General features: G+C 33.9%; 2 protein-coding genes across 9 annotated transcripts; both read left to right on the top strand.

Annotated features, from left to right (window-relative positions):
- Positions 1-544: 544 nt before the first annotated feature.
- LOC105267516 (glutamate receptor ionotropic, kainate 2-like) lies at positions 545-5,933 on the top strand. Of its 2 annotated transcripts, XM_011306423.1 has the most exons (13): positions 547-1,033; positions 1,537-1,698; positions 1,770-1,951; positions 2,041-2,340; positions 2,432-2,734; positions 2,869-3,087; positions 3,156-3,359; positions 3,500-3,584; positions 3,656-3,932; positions 4,028-4,229; positions 4,305-4,536; positions 4,630-4,745; positions 4,844-5,933. In XM_011306423.1, the coding sequence occupies exons 1-13, from the start codon at positions 946-948 to the stop codon at positions 5,180-5,182; spliced, it is 2,709 nt and encodes a 902-aa protein (XP_011304725.1). In that variant the 5' UTR covers positions 547-945; the 3' UTR covers positions 5,183-5,933. The 2 variants fall into 2 exon arrangements, with proteins under 2 accessions (XP_011304726.1, XP_011304725.1); XM_011306424.1 differs by lacking the exon at positions 2,869-3,087 and having other exon boundaries at positions 545-1,033.
- A 96-nt stretch (positions 5,934-6,029) lies between these two features.
- Positions 6,030-11,941, top strand: KaiR1D (Kainate-type ionotropic glutamate receptor subunit 1D). Of its 7 annotated transcripts, XM_011306425.1 has the most exons (18): positions 6,030-6,365; positions 6,436-6,591; positions 6,695-6,879; positions 7,022-7,179; positions 7,260-7,401; positions 7,514-7,681; positions 7,827-7,847; positions 7,974-8,126; positions 8,229-8,450; positions 8,523-8,814; positions 8,879-9,017; positions 9,124-9,261; positions 9,617-9,754; positions 10,283-10,481; positions 10,722-10,953; positions 11,044-11,159; positions 11,272-11,430; positions 11,527-11,941. In XM_011306425.1, exons 1-18 carry the CDS (start codon positions 6,290-6,292, stop codon positions 11,578-11,580), a joined length of 2,748 nt encoding a protein of 915 aa, XP_011304727.1. In that variant the 5' UTR covers positions 6,030-6,289; the 3' UTR covers positions 11,581-11,941. The 7 variants fall into 7 exon arrangements, with proteins under 7 accessions (XP_011304727.1, XP_011304728.1, XP_011304729.1 ...); XM_011306426.1 differs by lacking the exon at positions 7,827-7,847; XM_011306427.1 differs by lacking the exon at positions 9,124-9,261.
- Positions 11,942-12,209: the final 268 nt, after the last annotated feature.

Here is a 12,209-nt window from a genome sequence, read left to right as displayed (position 1 = left end):
TCACGCTTATTATGAATCGCCGGGCGCTCCGTAACTCAGATCCGTTCACCTCTTCCTGGAATTTTCATTATTGCCACTGCCATTGCCACTGCCACTGCCACTGCCACTGCCACTGCCACTACCCCTGCCCCTGCCCCTGCCCCTGCCCCTGGCCCTGCCCCTGCCCCCTTTGTCTCAAGCTCCTCAGAAAGAGCTTTGTCGTCCCTCAATCGTTAAGAATTAGTCTCGGCCTTTGGTGTAAGAGAGACCTATCATCGACGAAAGTATCTACTTCAGAGTGTCCAGGTAAGAGCAAAATATATTCGCGAATGACGCTGCAAGACACTTCAGATACTGAAGCCCCACCTCTGGGATTGTGGCACTGAGGAGGAAAAACAAAGAAATAAAAGCTCATGACATTTTCCATCCAGATCGAGGACGTTCTCCGGGAGCTTAAGGAAACGACGAGCAGTTTGACGGATAATATCTCCTATTTAAAAGCCCTTCTATTTCAATCGTTTGTCTGTATTGAGGAAACTAAATCCCGTAGCTCCATCAGTTATCAAGAAAACCGTGAGCCGCATGATACAAGTGAAATCAAAGAGCTTAAGAGAATTTATTTTAATACTCAATCCCCATTGATTCAAGCAACTAAATAATTTTCAAAAAAAATCTTTCAAAAAATTTTTGAAATGTGAATTTTGGAGTGCATTTGATGGAGTAGATATATCTCGACAATTCCGTGCGTACATCTACGCCTATGTTCACGTGACCGTTTGTAGCTAAATATATCGGGAACCGTACTCACCCAAATTTGTTGTCCATGCACGCAACATATGATGAGGCAATAGTCGATGGTTCTCTCAAAAAATTTCGTTCGAGTGTTCTAACAATCCAAAAAATAGCAGCAATAAGTGAAGTAAAACATTAGTGTCATTTGGATCACATGTGATTTTTGGTAGCAGAATGAAAATGGTGATGGTCTTCAATAATTTAATATTACTTGTCATTGTTGTTCCACTCGTACTTGCTACCAGAAAGAAAATAACCATCGGTGGGTAGAATAATAGTAGGCTATTATTTACATATAAATGGTGATTCCATATATTATTACACTTCAAGTACTAATAACATTGTACTATTTTGTAAATAACGTTTTTTGTCAGCTTTTCTTGGCGCTATGCATATCAAAATATATCTACATAATATGATATATATATAATATATAATTTTTTTTTATATAATAATATTTAATATTTTTATTTTTCTATTATATTATACCAAATTTATATAATATAATATATAAATTTAATATAATTTATAAAAAAAATTAAATTAAATTATTAAATTTATTAAATTTTAAATTATTTTTTTTATATAAATTTTTAGACTTTTTTCTATCTTCTTTTTTAAATTCTATACATGTATATATTACATTGGAAATAACCGTGAATATATATATATATATATTCCAATGATAACACCCCATACGTGGACGATTTGGCGCGCATAGCGCGCCATATACGCTAGTTTTGTAAAAAATTGAAAAAATTTCAGGTGGGCTTTTTCATGATGATGATATGAGTAGGAAAGCATTTGCCATTTCAATAGAAGATGTTAATATAATGCGACGCAATTTAACTGAAGAATTACCAAATATATTTTTTGTTGCCGATACCCCATCATTGAGTGGCGATACATTTGATATTTCTCAGTCTGGTACGTATTTATTGCAATGGCTCGATCATTCCAATAACGTAAGCCTCTGGATTATTTATACAAATGTACAGTATGTTCCTTGGTGTACGATGGTATTGCTGCAATTATTGGTCCACACGATAAGTCAATGTCAGCTCATGTTCAAAGTATGTGCGATACAATGGATATACCAAACATCATTACCCGATGGGATTCTGATTCATTTAGAATGAAAGCCGTCAACTTGTATCCACACGCAAACACACTTTCCCAGGTACCTTTATGTACAAATTCCTTTTATTCATTAAACGATTTTCAATTGCATTATAGATTCTCAGTCTCATATAGCATATAATTTTGCAGATATTTCCTGACCTAGTGATGGAATTCAAATGGAAATCTTTTACCATTATTTACGATAATATAGACAGCTTAATCCGCATGGATAAGCTATTGGAGAGGTGGGATCCTAAAGGTTATCCTATAACTCTACGTCATTTAGGAGATGGCCCAAATTTTAGACAGATTCTCAAAAAAATTAAAAATTCGGGTGAAAAAAATTTAGTTATTGATTGTTCATTTGAGATTTTAGAGCAAGTTCTCTTACAATCACAACAAGTTGGTTTATTATCTGAGAGACACAAAATACTCATCAGTTCATTGGTAGGCGCTAATATTTGCCCTTTAATTATTGCCAGCAACATTTTGTTTTTTTTTTTTTCCAAAACACGTGGATATTATTTGTTTTATTCAGGATCTACAAGCTTTAAATCTTGAGCCATTCCAATATTCAGGGGCGAATATCACTGGAATTCGCCTCGTTGATCCACATGATGATGAATTACAACATCTATTCAGTGATGTTCCATATAAAATGGGTATTGAAGATCTTTCAAAAATGTCATTACATTCTGCTCTGGTGTACGATGCAGTACAATTGTTTGCTAGAGCATTCAAGCATTTTGAGGATGCTGCAACGGGACACGCTCGAACTTTGAAATGCGATGGAGTTGATAGCTGGGAATATGGAAGTACCTTGAGTAACTTTATACGTTCGGTATGATTTTTCCAATACATGATGATGAAAATGTTATGCCAAAGAAACATAATTTATTGAGAGGCCCCTTAAAAAAATATATATTCTTAGTGACTTTCAATTATTGCATCATTTCCATTCCCATTTCCATGTAGATTGAAATGAAGGGACTGACAGGTCTCATAAAATTCCATACTAGTGGATTTCGCAGTGATTTTCAAGTAGATATTATACAATTGGATGAGCAAGGTTTATATTCAATTGGCACATGGAACAGTACAACCGGTATCGAATGGAAAGCACAATCACATGATAAAACTGTGGGAATTGAAGAGGATTTGGCAAACAAAACATTTACTATTTTAATTTCCTTGGTAGGAATTGGTAAAATTGCGACCTATATACCTAGCGATGCGTTCACTTATAAATATTATTATTTCAGCTGGACCCTTACAATATGTTGAAGAAATCGGCAACAATGAAAACAGGAAATGACCGTTATGAAGGATTTGCCATCGACATCATTCATGAGCTTAGTAAAACGCTTCATTTCAATTATACATTGGTTGAACAAGTTGATAAAAACACTGGTAAGCCAGATGCTAATGGAAAATGGTCAGGAATGCTCGGGAAAATCATAAGTGGTGTGAGTTTGATTGATTGATTGATATAATTTGACACTATAATTAAAGACTTTTCATAAATTTAAAAATAAAGGGCGCGAAATTACGAAAAAAAAAAAAACAAAACAAAACAAAAAAAATCAATTTTCCCAAAAATTTATAGGATGCAGACTTGGCAATCACAGATATTACTATTACCGCTGCGCGTGAAAAAGTTGTTGATTTTACTATGCCATTCTTGAACCTTGGTGAGCTCAACCATCAGATTATTCAATCATAATGTTTGAAATATTAAATTAATTTTTATTTTCTTTCACAGGTATTAGTATTCTTTTTAGAAAACCCTCTAAAGCGGCCCCAAGTTTATTCTCCTTCCTTTCTCCAATGGCAGGAGACGTATGGTTATATCTCATAGGCGCATACACATTAACATCTACTCTTCTCTTCTTAATCGGTAGAATGTGCCCCGCAGAATGGAATAACCCACATCCATGTATCAAAGAGCCTACGGAACTTGAAAATCAATTTACTTTACCGAATGCTTTTTCCTTTACAATTGGAGCTATAATGCAGCAAGGATCTGATGTTGCCCCAATGTGAATTTCTATATGACACTAAATGAAAAATAATAGGACATAAGAAATGAATAATAATAATTAAATTTCTTTTTTTTTTCTTTTATTTGTCGCAGTGGCACTTCAACGAGGATGTTAGCAATTGCCTGGTGGTTCTTCTCACTGATCATTGCTAACTCATATATTGCCAATCTTGCCGCTTTTCTCGTGGTAGAGACTAGCGTCAGACCTATTAAATCTGCTGAAGATCTTGCTAATCTAAATGGCTTTATAAAATATGGAGCAAAAAAAGATGGGGCTACGTATCAATTTTTTAAGGTAAAACGAGGATTTATTGCTACAGCGAATAACGAGATGAGATAACGACATATAATAGATTTAATATTTTCAAAGGATTCCAATCATTCAACTTATGTTAAAATGTACAACTACATGAAGGCGCATTTAGATGATGTAATGACAGATAGCAATGAAGCAGGTAGCAAACGTGTCATTGAAGAGGATGGTAAATATGCATTTCTCATGGAATCGGCTTCAATAGCATACGTGTCCCAAAGAGAGTGCAATTTGACCCAAATCGGTGATCCTTTGGATACAAAAGGATATGGAATTGCCATGAAAAAAGGTGACTATATGTCCCCAACTTATGATCTTTTGAATAATTAACTGATTGACTAATGTACTTATTCAAATAATGATAATTCACACTTTTTACTAGGTTTCAAAGATAGAGATAAATTAAATACAGCTGTATTGCAAATGCAGGAAAGTGGTTTGTTAGCGCAGTTAAAGGATAAATGGTGGAAAGAAAAAAGAGGGGGAGGAAAATGCACGGTGAGTAATTCTTCCAGATAAAACCATTGTAATTGTTCAATTATTAAGTGTGCCAATTTCCATGATATATCAAATTCCACTTGTTTTTTATATCTTAGGCTGAGACTAGCTCCAGTTCGCCAGCGGAATTGACACTAGATAACGTTGGGGGAGTATTTTTAGTTCTAGGAGTTGGAATAGCAGTATCAATAGTTCTTTCCGTATTGGAGATGTTGCATGCAGTATTTGTCACATCATTACGTGAAAAGGTGTCATTTAAGCAAGTACTAAAACAGGAATTGAAATTCATAATGCAATTGAAGCGAACAGTGAAACCAGTCAGATGTAGAAGGTCATCGCACTCTACAAGAGAAGAGACAAGTGCTCGAGGGAGTACCCCTTCTTACAATGTAATGCCGAATGTAATTGCGGTTTCGCATGGTGAAAATTACTCATAGAGTATTGTCCGATATTATGAGCTATTTATAATCTGATGGAGAAATAATAATAATGAGTAGTACTGTACAAGAGATTTCATAAACAAATGAAGCAGGAAGAAATTTGTTTCGAAATGCGTTTCTACTTCCCAGCATGCCAAGATCAATATAAGGGTAGTAAATATGAAATGGGACGATGAGGAACAAAGGATATGGAGCAGGATAGTAAGTTAGAGAAAATTACTGCCCACCAGAGGGAACCACAATCCAATTGGCTCTGAAGGCCAAATCTGGATGGCAAAGAGGGGATGCTGAGCGAGAAACAAGAGGGTGGTGTCGACAAGTGCTATTGCGTCGAAGCGAGACTAGTTCACTTTTCAGTTGATGAAAAATTCCGGTTTCGGTTTAATAACTTGAATATTTTGATCACCCGTTCCTGCTAATATTATCAATCATCTTTGTCTGTACTATTTAATTAATTATCCCTTCTACGACAACATAACTATGTAGTACGCCGTATTGAGGGTGAGAAAAAGAGAGAGAGAGAGAGGGAGGGAGAGAGAAAAAAACCTGCTTCAAATGAAGATATAAAAATATTCAATGAAATATTATAACAGAAGAAAAGAAATTTCACCCATTAATTTCATATGTTGTCAAAACAATCGTTAATATAATACAGGGAATATACTTTGCTTCATATTAGCAAAGATGGTGTAAATCGCTGTTAGTGTAATTAAAAAATAAAAGAGTGTGAGAGAGTAAAATACACTAATTGCGGACACTTGCAAATTTTTCAACTCACGATAAATATTACTAATGAAAAATTTAATTATAATGTTTGTGGCATCAACTGATAATCATTTACATGGACATGGATAAAACTACACAGACTTTTCATTTTACATTTATCTGCAAGTTGAAATTCCACAAAGATTTTCAATATAAAAAATGACTCTTAAAAAATAGTGTTTTTTTTGGTTGATGAGTTCCAACTATTAACCATATAATGCATAGTATGAATCATCAATGTGCAAAATAATAATTGGATAAGGAAATTAATCAGTGATGGAATGAATTAAATGAATGCCTCGATCTCACTTTTTTCATTATATCATTTGATATTGAAACATGTGTACCGTAGCACAAATTTTACTCTTGCTGATGATTACGCACATTCATGCTCTACCTGATATTATTAGAATAGGTGAGTAATGAATTACTGATTATTATCGCTTCTCTCATATTTATCATTTCTTTGGATTTTTTTTTTCTAGGAGGACTCTTCCATCCATTGGATGATAAACAAGCAGTTGCGTTCCGTTATGCAGTGGAGAAAATAAATGCTATTAGACATATTCTACCTCGATCGAGACTTAGTGCTCAGATTGAACAAATTTCCCCTCAAGATAGTTTTCATGCATCAAAGAGAGGTAAATTCAATGTGAATCATCGGAATGTTTTTATGTTTATCTTTAAATAAAAAAAAAACCTGGAGTAGGCTTATTACGTTTTTTTTTTGTTTATTCTTATTAGTATGTTACCTCCTAAACACTGGTGTCGCGGCAATCTTTGGCCCACAAAGTGCCCATACAGCAGCACATGTGCAGAGCATCTGTGATACAATGGAAATACCACATTTAGAAACACGCTGGGATTATAGATTTCGGAGAGAAAGTTGTCTTGTCAACTTATATCCACATCCCACAACATTGTCAAAGGTATCTCACCTTTGGTTAAGATAGTAGATTATTGTTTTCTACATCAAATGTAATGTGTAATGTAGATAGTATAAATGTGGATAGCATACGTCGAATTAGTATTTAAAATATAAATGTTTTATTATATTATTTGAAATTTCAGGCATATGTAGATCTTGTTAAGGCTTGGGGATGGAAAAGCTTCACCATAATATATGAAAACAACGAAGGATTGGTAAGATTGCAAGAGCTTCTAAAGGCTCATGGACCTAGCGATTTTCCGATTGCAGTTCGACAACTCAGCGAGGGTGACGATTACCGGTAAAAAATTTCAATAATAAAAAATTGGAAAACCACAATTGTGCGGCAATATTTTGTATCCTATTATTATTATTTCATAGACCATTACTGAAACAAATAAAGAATTCAGCAGAGTCACATATAGTACTCGATTGTTCAACGGAAAGGATCCATGAAGTTTTGAAACAAGCTCAACAAATTGGCATGATGAGCGATTACCACAGTTATCTTATTACTTCATTGGTACTTGCTCCTCTTTGTATTTACATCACATGAAATTAAAAATGACATATACCCCTTTAATATTATCATTCCGTCTACTCTCTCTCTCTCTCTCTCTCTCTCTCTCTTTCAGGATCTCCATAGTGTTGATCTGGAAGAATTCAAATATGGAGGAACTAATATCACTGCCTTTCGATTACTAGATCCCGAAAAACCCGAAATACAGAATACCGTTCAAGAATGGATATTTGGTGAACAGAGATATGGCCGTCAACTGCAGTTGGCCCAAGGAATCAATAAGGTTTTTTCTTCCTTTTATAATTTCTTCTACACATCCATAGAAGAGATTAAAAAAAAAAAAAATCATTTCAACACAACTCTTGGAATATTTTTGATAATCTTCTATACATTTATTTTTTTTTCTTTTTCATGCAACTTGGACATAGAATAATATCACTACTCTTAAGGTAAAGTTAATAAATAAAAAATTAGACAAATATCATTCTAAATGAAGAATAAATTTTTCAATTTTATTGAATGATTGTTTAACTTTATTAAGAAACATTTGGTGCAAAATAGACGTTATGTTTCAGACTGAAGTAGCACTAATGTATGACGCTGTACATTTATTTGCCAAAGCTCTTCACGTATTGGATGAATCGCAACAATTAGATATAAAACAATTATCATGTGACTCTGCCGATACGTGGTCGCACGGTTATTCGCTTATTAACTATATGAAAATTGTGAGTTAAATGATTTCTCTGTCGCAGTAGAAGTTTGTTTTTTGAGAGAAATTAGACGAATGGTTATTATTATTATTTTTTCTTACTAAAAAATTTAAATAGGTGGAAATAACAGGATTGACGGGCTTAATAAAATTCGATCATCAGGGCTTTCGCTCGGATTTTATGCTTGATATAATTGAATTGAATAACAAAGATGGTTTGAAGAAAATTGGTACATGGAATAGCACGGAAGGAGTTAATTTTACTCGAACATTTGTCGACGTTTATACGCAAATTGTTGAAAGCCTACAAAATAAAACATTCATTGTCACAACGATTCTGGTAAGAATTTCCACATTCATTGTTATTAACATAAATTACTAGTAGGGAAATGATTATAATATTTATCTGCAGAGCGCACCATACTGTATGCTAAAAGATTCAAGTGAAAAACTACAAGGAAATGCACAATATGAAGGATACAGCATCGATCTTATTCATGAAATTTCAAAAATACTGGGGTTTAATTATACCTTTCGGCTTGTACCAGATAAAAAATATGGCTCGTACAACAAAGAAACCAAAGAATGGGATGGCATGATAAAAGAACTCTTAGATCAAAAGGCTGATCTTGCTATTGCTGATCTTACAATCACATACGATCGTGAACAGGCCGTTGATTTTACAATGCCTTTCATGAACCTTGGTAATATAGAGGTTGAAACAAACGGAATAATGTTATTAATATTTTTTAAATTTATTAATTGTAGGAATAAGTATCCTATATCGAAAACCCATCAAGAAACCCCCAAATCTCTTTTCATTTCTGAGCCCACTGAGTCTCGATGTGTGGATTTACATGGTGACGGCTTATCTTGGAGTTTCCATTCTACTTTTTATTCTAGCAAGGTAAGTACTACATCTGCATCAAATACAAATAGTCACTTCATACCATTTTTCCAACTGAATATTTTCTCACATAAACAACATGAGAGAAATAAGCTATTACATTCAGATTCACCCCTTACGAGTGGTATAATCCCCGACGGTGCGGCCGTAATTGCACACATATAGAAAATCGGTTCAAGTTAATCAACTGTCTGTGGTTCACCATTGGTTCTTTAATGCGCCAGGGTAGCGACATTTTGCCCAAGTAAGCTGATAACTGTGCAAATACCTATCTAATACCTTTATCTATAAATACCAATGGCTGTTTGTATGCTTCGCCATGTGTTATACAATTACGAAATTATATATCAACTAGTAGCAGCTATAATAATATCCCTATATTTAAAAAATGTTAATTACAATAATGAGGAAAAATATATACGCCACATGTTAAATAAGCAAGTGATCCTTTCTCCGACAATATAATATATTCTCCAGGTCTTCTTACTCTTAAAGAACGATGAGTTTACATTCTCGATTATCAATGAAAAGAAAAAGTGAAATAGTCAACAATCTCCAAGATTTAATTGCATCTCCCTTTTCCGTTAAAATGTCCGCAGGTTCAGTCCATATGAGTGGGAGAATTCCCATACTTGCAGCGCACAATTTGACACCTGCGAGAACGAGTTCACTCTTCTCAATTCACTCTGGTTCACCATAGGCTCACTCATGCAGCAAGGCTCTGATATAGCACCGAAGTAAGTTCAAAACAATCATAGATAGATGAATTGTATTTTCGAAAAAGGAAAATTTTTAAAATGCAATCGCTAATCATTGCAAAATAAATATCAAAACGAATTATAATTTGTAATTATTTTCGATGCTATATCGTAGGCATGCTGCAGTAGCCTACGTTAGTATCGAACACTATGTTATTCGATTTGTCATCTAGTTTATTCCTTCACTTTCTCAATAATAAATTTATTCTTTTCATTTAAAGGTCGTTTATATATGTCCACATAAAAGTAACAATCGACTTGCTGGCATTATAACTTGATAAAATTTTCACCTTCATCTTTCTCATATTAGCTATGCATTTATGTGTTACTCATAATATAGAATGCTCCTCTCAATCAAAATTCCTGCACGCTTACTATTCTTTATGCATATAAATAAATAAATAAATAAATAAATAAATAAATAAATAAATATAAGATAAATAAAATGTATGTCGATGTAAATCAATTCTGTTTAGCACTCCCCAATATTATTTTTCACTCCCTCAGAGCAGTATCAACGCGGATGGTAGCGGGTATGTGGTGGTTCTTCACGCTTATCATGATTTCATCATACACAGCCAATCTTGCTGCATTTCTCACTGTTGAAAGAATGGAATCTCCAATTGAGGGAGCTGAAGATCTTGCAAAACAGACCAAAATAAAATATGGGGCATTGGCTGGGGGTAGCACGGCGGCATTTTTCCGGGTGAATGAAATTCATTTATCATTTATATATTTCAATATTTCAGTATCAACAATTAGTAAAGAAATGAGAAAATAAATAAATAAATAAATGGATGAATGGTAATCATGGTAAAAAGAGGTAAAAATCACAACTGCAAAGGGAAACGGGGACAATTAAAAAATACACATTAAAAAGAAATTGATTAAGTAAAAGAATGAAAAAAAAATAAAGGCGCATTAATATACACTTGTATGATTGCAGGATTCAAACTTTTCAACTTATCAGCGCATGTGGTCGTTCATGCAGTCCGCCAAACCAAGTGTATTCACAAAGAGCAATATGGAGGGTGTGGAATGGGTAATAAAAGGTAGGGGTAGTTATGCATTTCTAATGGAATCTACATCAATTGAATACGTTATCGAGAGAAACTGTGAATTAACTCGCGTTGGAACCGAACTCGACTCGAAAGGATATGGAATTGCAATGCCGCCAAGTAAGAAATAAAAATATTCATTATAAATTAATTTCTACATTGAATTATTACAAGTAACAAGTAAGAACTTTGCCATTTTTATTTTCTTAGATTCACCGTATAGAACTGCCATTAGCAGTGCCATTTTGAAACTTCAAGAGGAAGGAAAATTGCATATTTTAAAGACACGATGGTGGAAAGAGAAACGAGGTGGTGGAAAATGCAGAGTAAGCAAAAAATTGAATAGTATAATGACTGACCTAAATCAATATGAAAGCATTTTTTTTTCTTATAAAAAAGAAAGAAGAAAGAGGTATTAAATGAAGGATATATTTATAGGAAGACAACCAGAAAGCGGGATCTACGGCAAATGAACTTGGTTTGGCAAATGTCGGTGGTGTATTTGTTGTATTGATGGGCGGTATGGGAATAGCATGCGTTATAGCTGTATGTGAATTTGTATGGAAAAGTCGAAAAGTAGCTGTCGAAGAGTCGAGGGTGAGTGTTGTTTACCGCTCTCTCCTCATTTATCTTCAATAATAATATTATATTGTATAATATATCTTATTTTTTTTTTAATTCCATTTCTTTTAGAAACAAAAAACTGCGGGAAAACCAATCTGCGACGGTTTTACCGATCTTCACTAATTACCTTCATTACTCAAAAAATTTTAATCTTCATAATAAAGGAGAGGGAAAAGTCAACCAGTTAATTATTATGCTCCATAAAATTTCTCTTCCTCTTGGTATTTTCCACAGCATTACTGTGATTCTAATTTTATGTAAAGCATAAGGATGAGTGATTCGTTACCATAGCAACATATTATTATATGTATTATATGTGTTGATACTCAAATACCAATGCATTTTTCATTCTGTCAATTTGATACATAATTATTAAGATGATCAAGTCGACTCACACAAAACCAACATTTATACAAGTTACATTGTCATGAATTCACTTGTATTCTGAGGCATATTGCAATCATAATAAATAATAGTCATCGTATATGCGTTTGGGTGTTTTGCACATAAACTTTAGATAGACATAGTCCGGAAAGGAGCGAGGAAGGAGGGGTGTAGGAGGGTAGGAAGAGAGTGTCAATTACCCAAATTTGGACAAATCCGGACAAGGAACGGAATCGATGGGCTTTTTACAATTTTACATGTGGAGATGTGGGTAGAACACCATAAACGCGTAAATATAACTCTACTGATTACCACTAGATGGATCCGCGGTAAATAAAAGATGGTCGTCCAAGCTTTGTATATATAAT

Source organism: Fopius arisanus, unplaced genomic scaffold (assembly GCF_000806365.1).
Source record: "Fopius arisanus strain USDA-PBARC FA_bdor unplaced genomic scaffold, ASM80636v1 scaffold00047, whole genome shotgun sequence".
In the NCBI taxonomy this organism is placed as follows: Eukaryota; Metazoa; Arthropoda; class Insecta; order Hymenoptera; family Braconidae; genus Fopius; species Fopius arisanus.
This window is presented reverse-complemented; position numbering and strand designations above follow the sequence as displayed.

Excerpts from the sequence above, each read along its gene's own strand:
- KaiR1D (XM_011306425.1), top strand. The coding sequence starts at position 6,290 with ATGTGTACCGTAGCACAAATTTTACTCTTGCTGATGATTACGCACATT. Across the intron at positions 6,592-6,694 it reads TTTTCATGCATCAAAGAGAG|TATGTTACCTCCTAAACACT; the intron begins GTAAATTCAATG and ends TATTCTTATTAG. Across the intron at positions 11,431-11,526 it reads TAGCTGTCGAAGAGTCGAGG|AAACAAAAAACTGCGGGAAA; the intron begins GTGAGTGTTGTT and ends CATTTCTTTTAG.
- LOC105267516 (XM_011306423.1), top strand. The coding sequence starts at position 946 with ATGAAAATGGTGATGGTCTTCAATAATTTAATATTACTTGTCATTGTT. Across the intron at positions 1,034-1,536 it reads CAGAAAGAAAATAACCATCG|GTGGGCTTTTTCATGATGAT; the intron begins GTGGGTAGAATA and ends AAAAAATTTCAG. Across the intron at positions 2,341-2,431 it reads AAATACTCATCAGTTCATTG|GATCTACAAGCTTTAAATCT; the intron begins GTAGGCGCTAAT and ends TGTTTTATTCAG.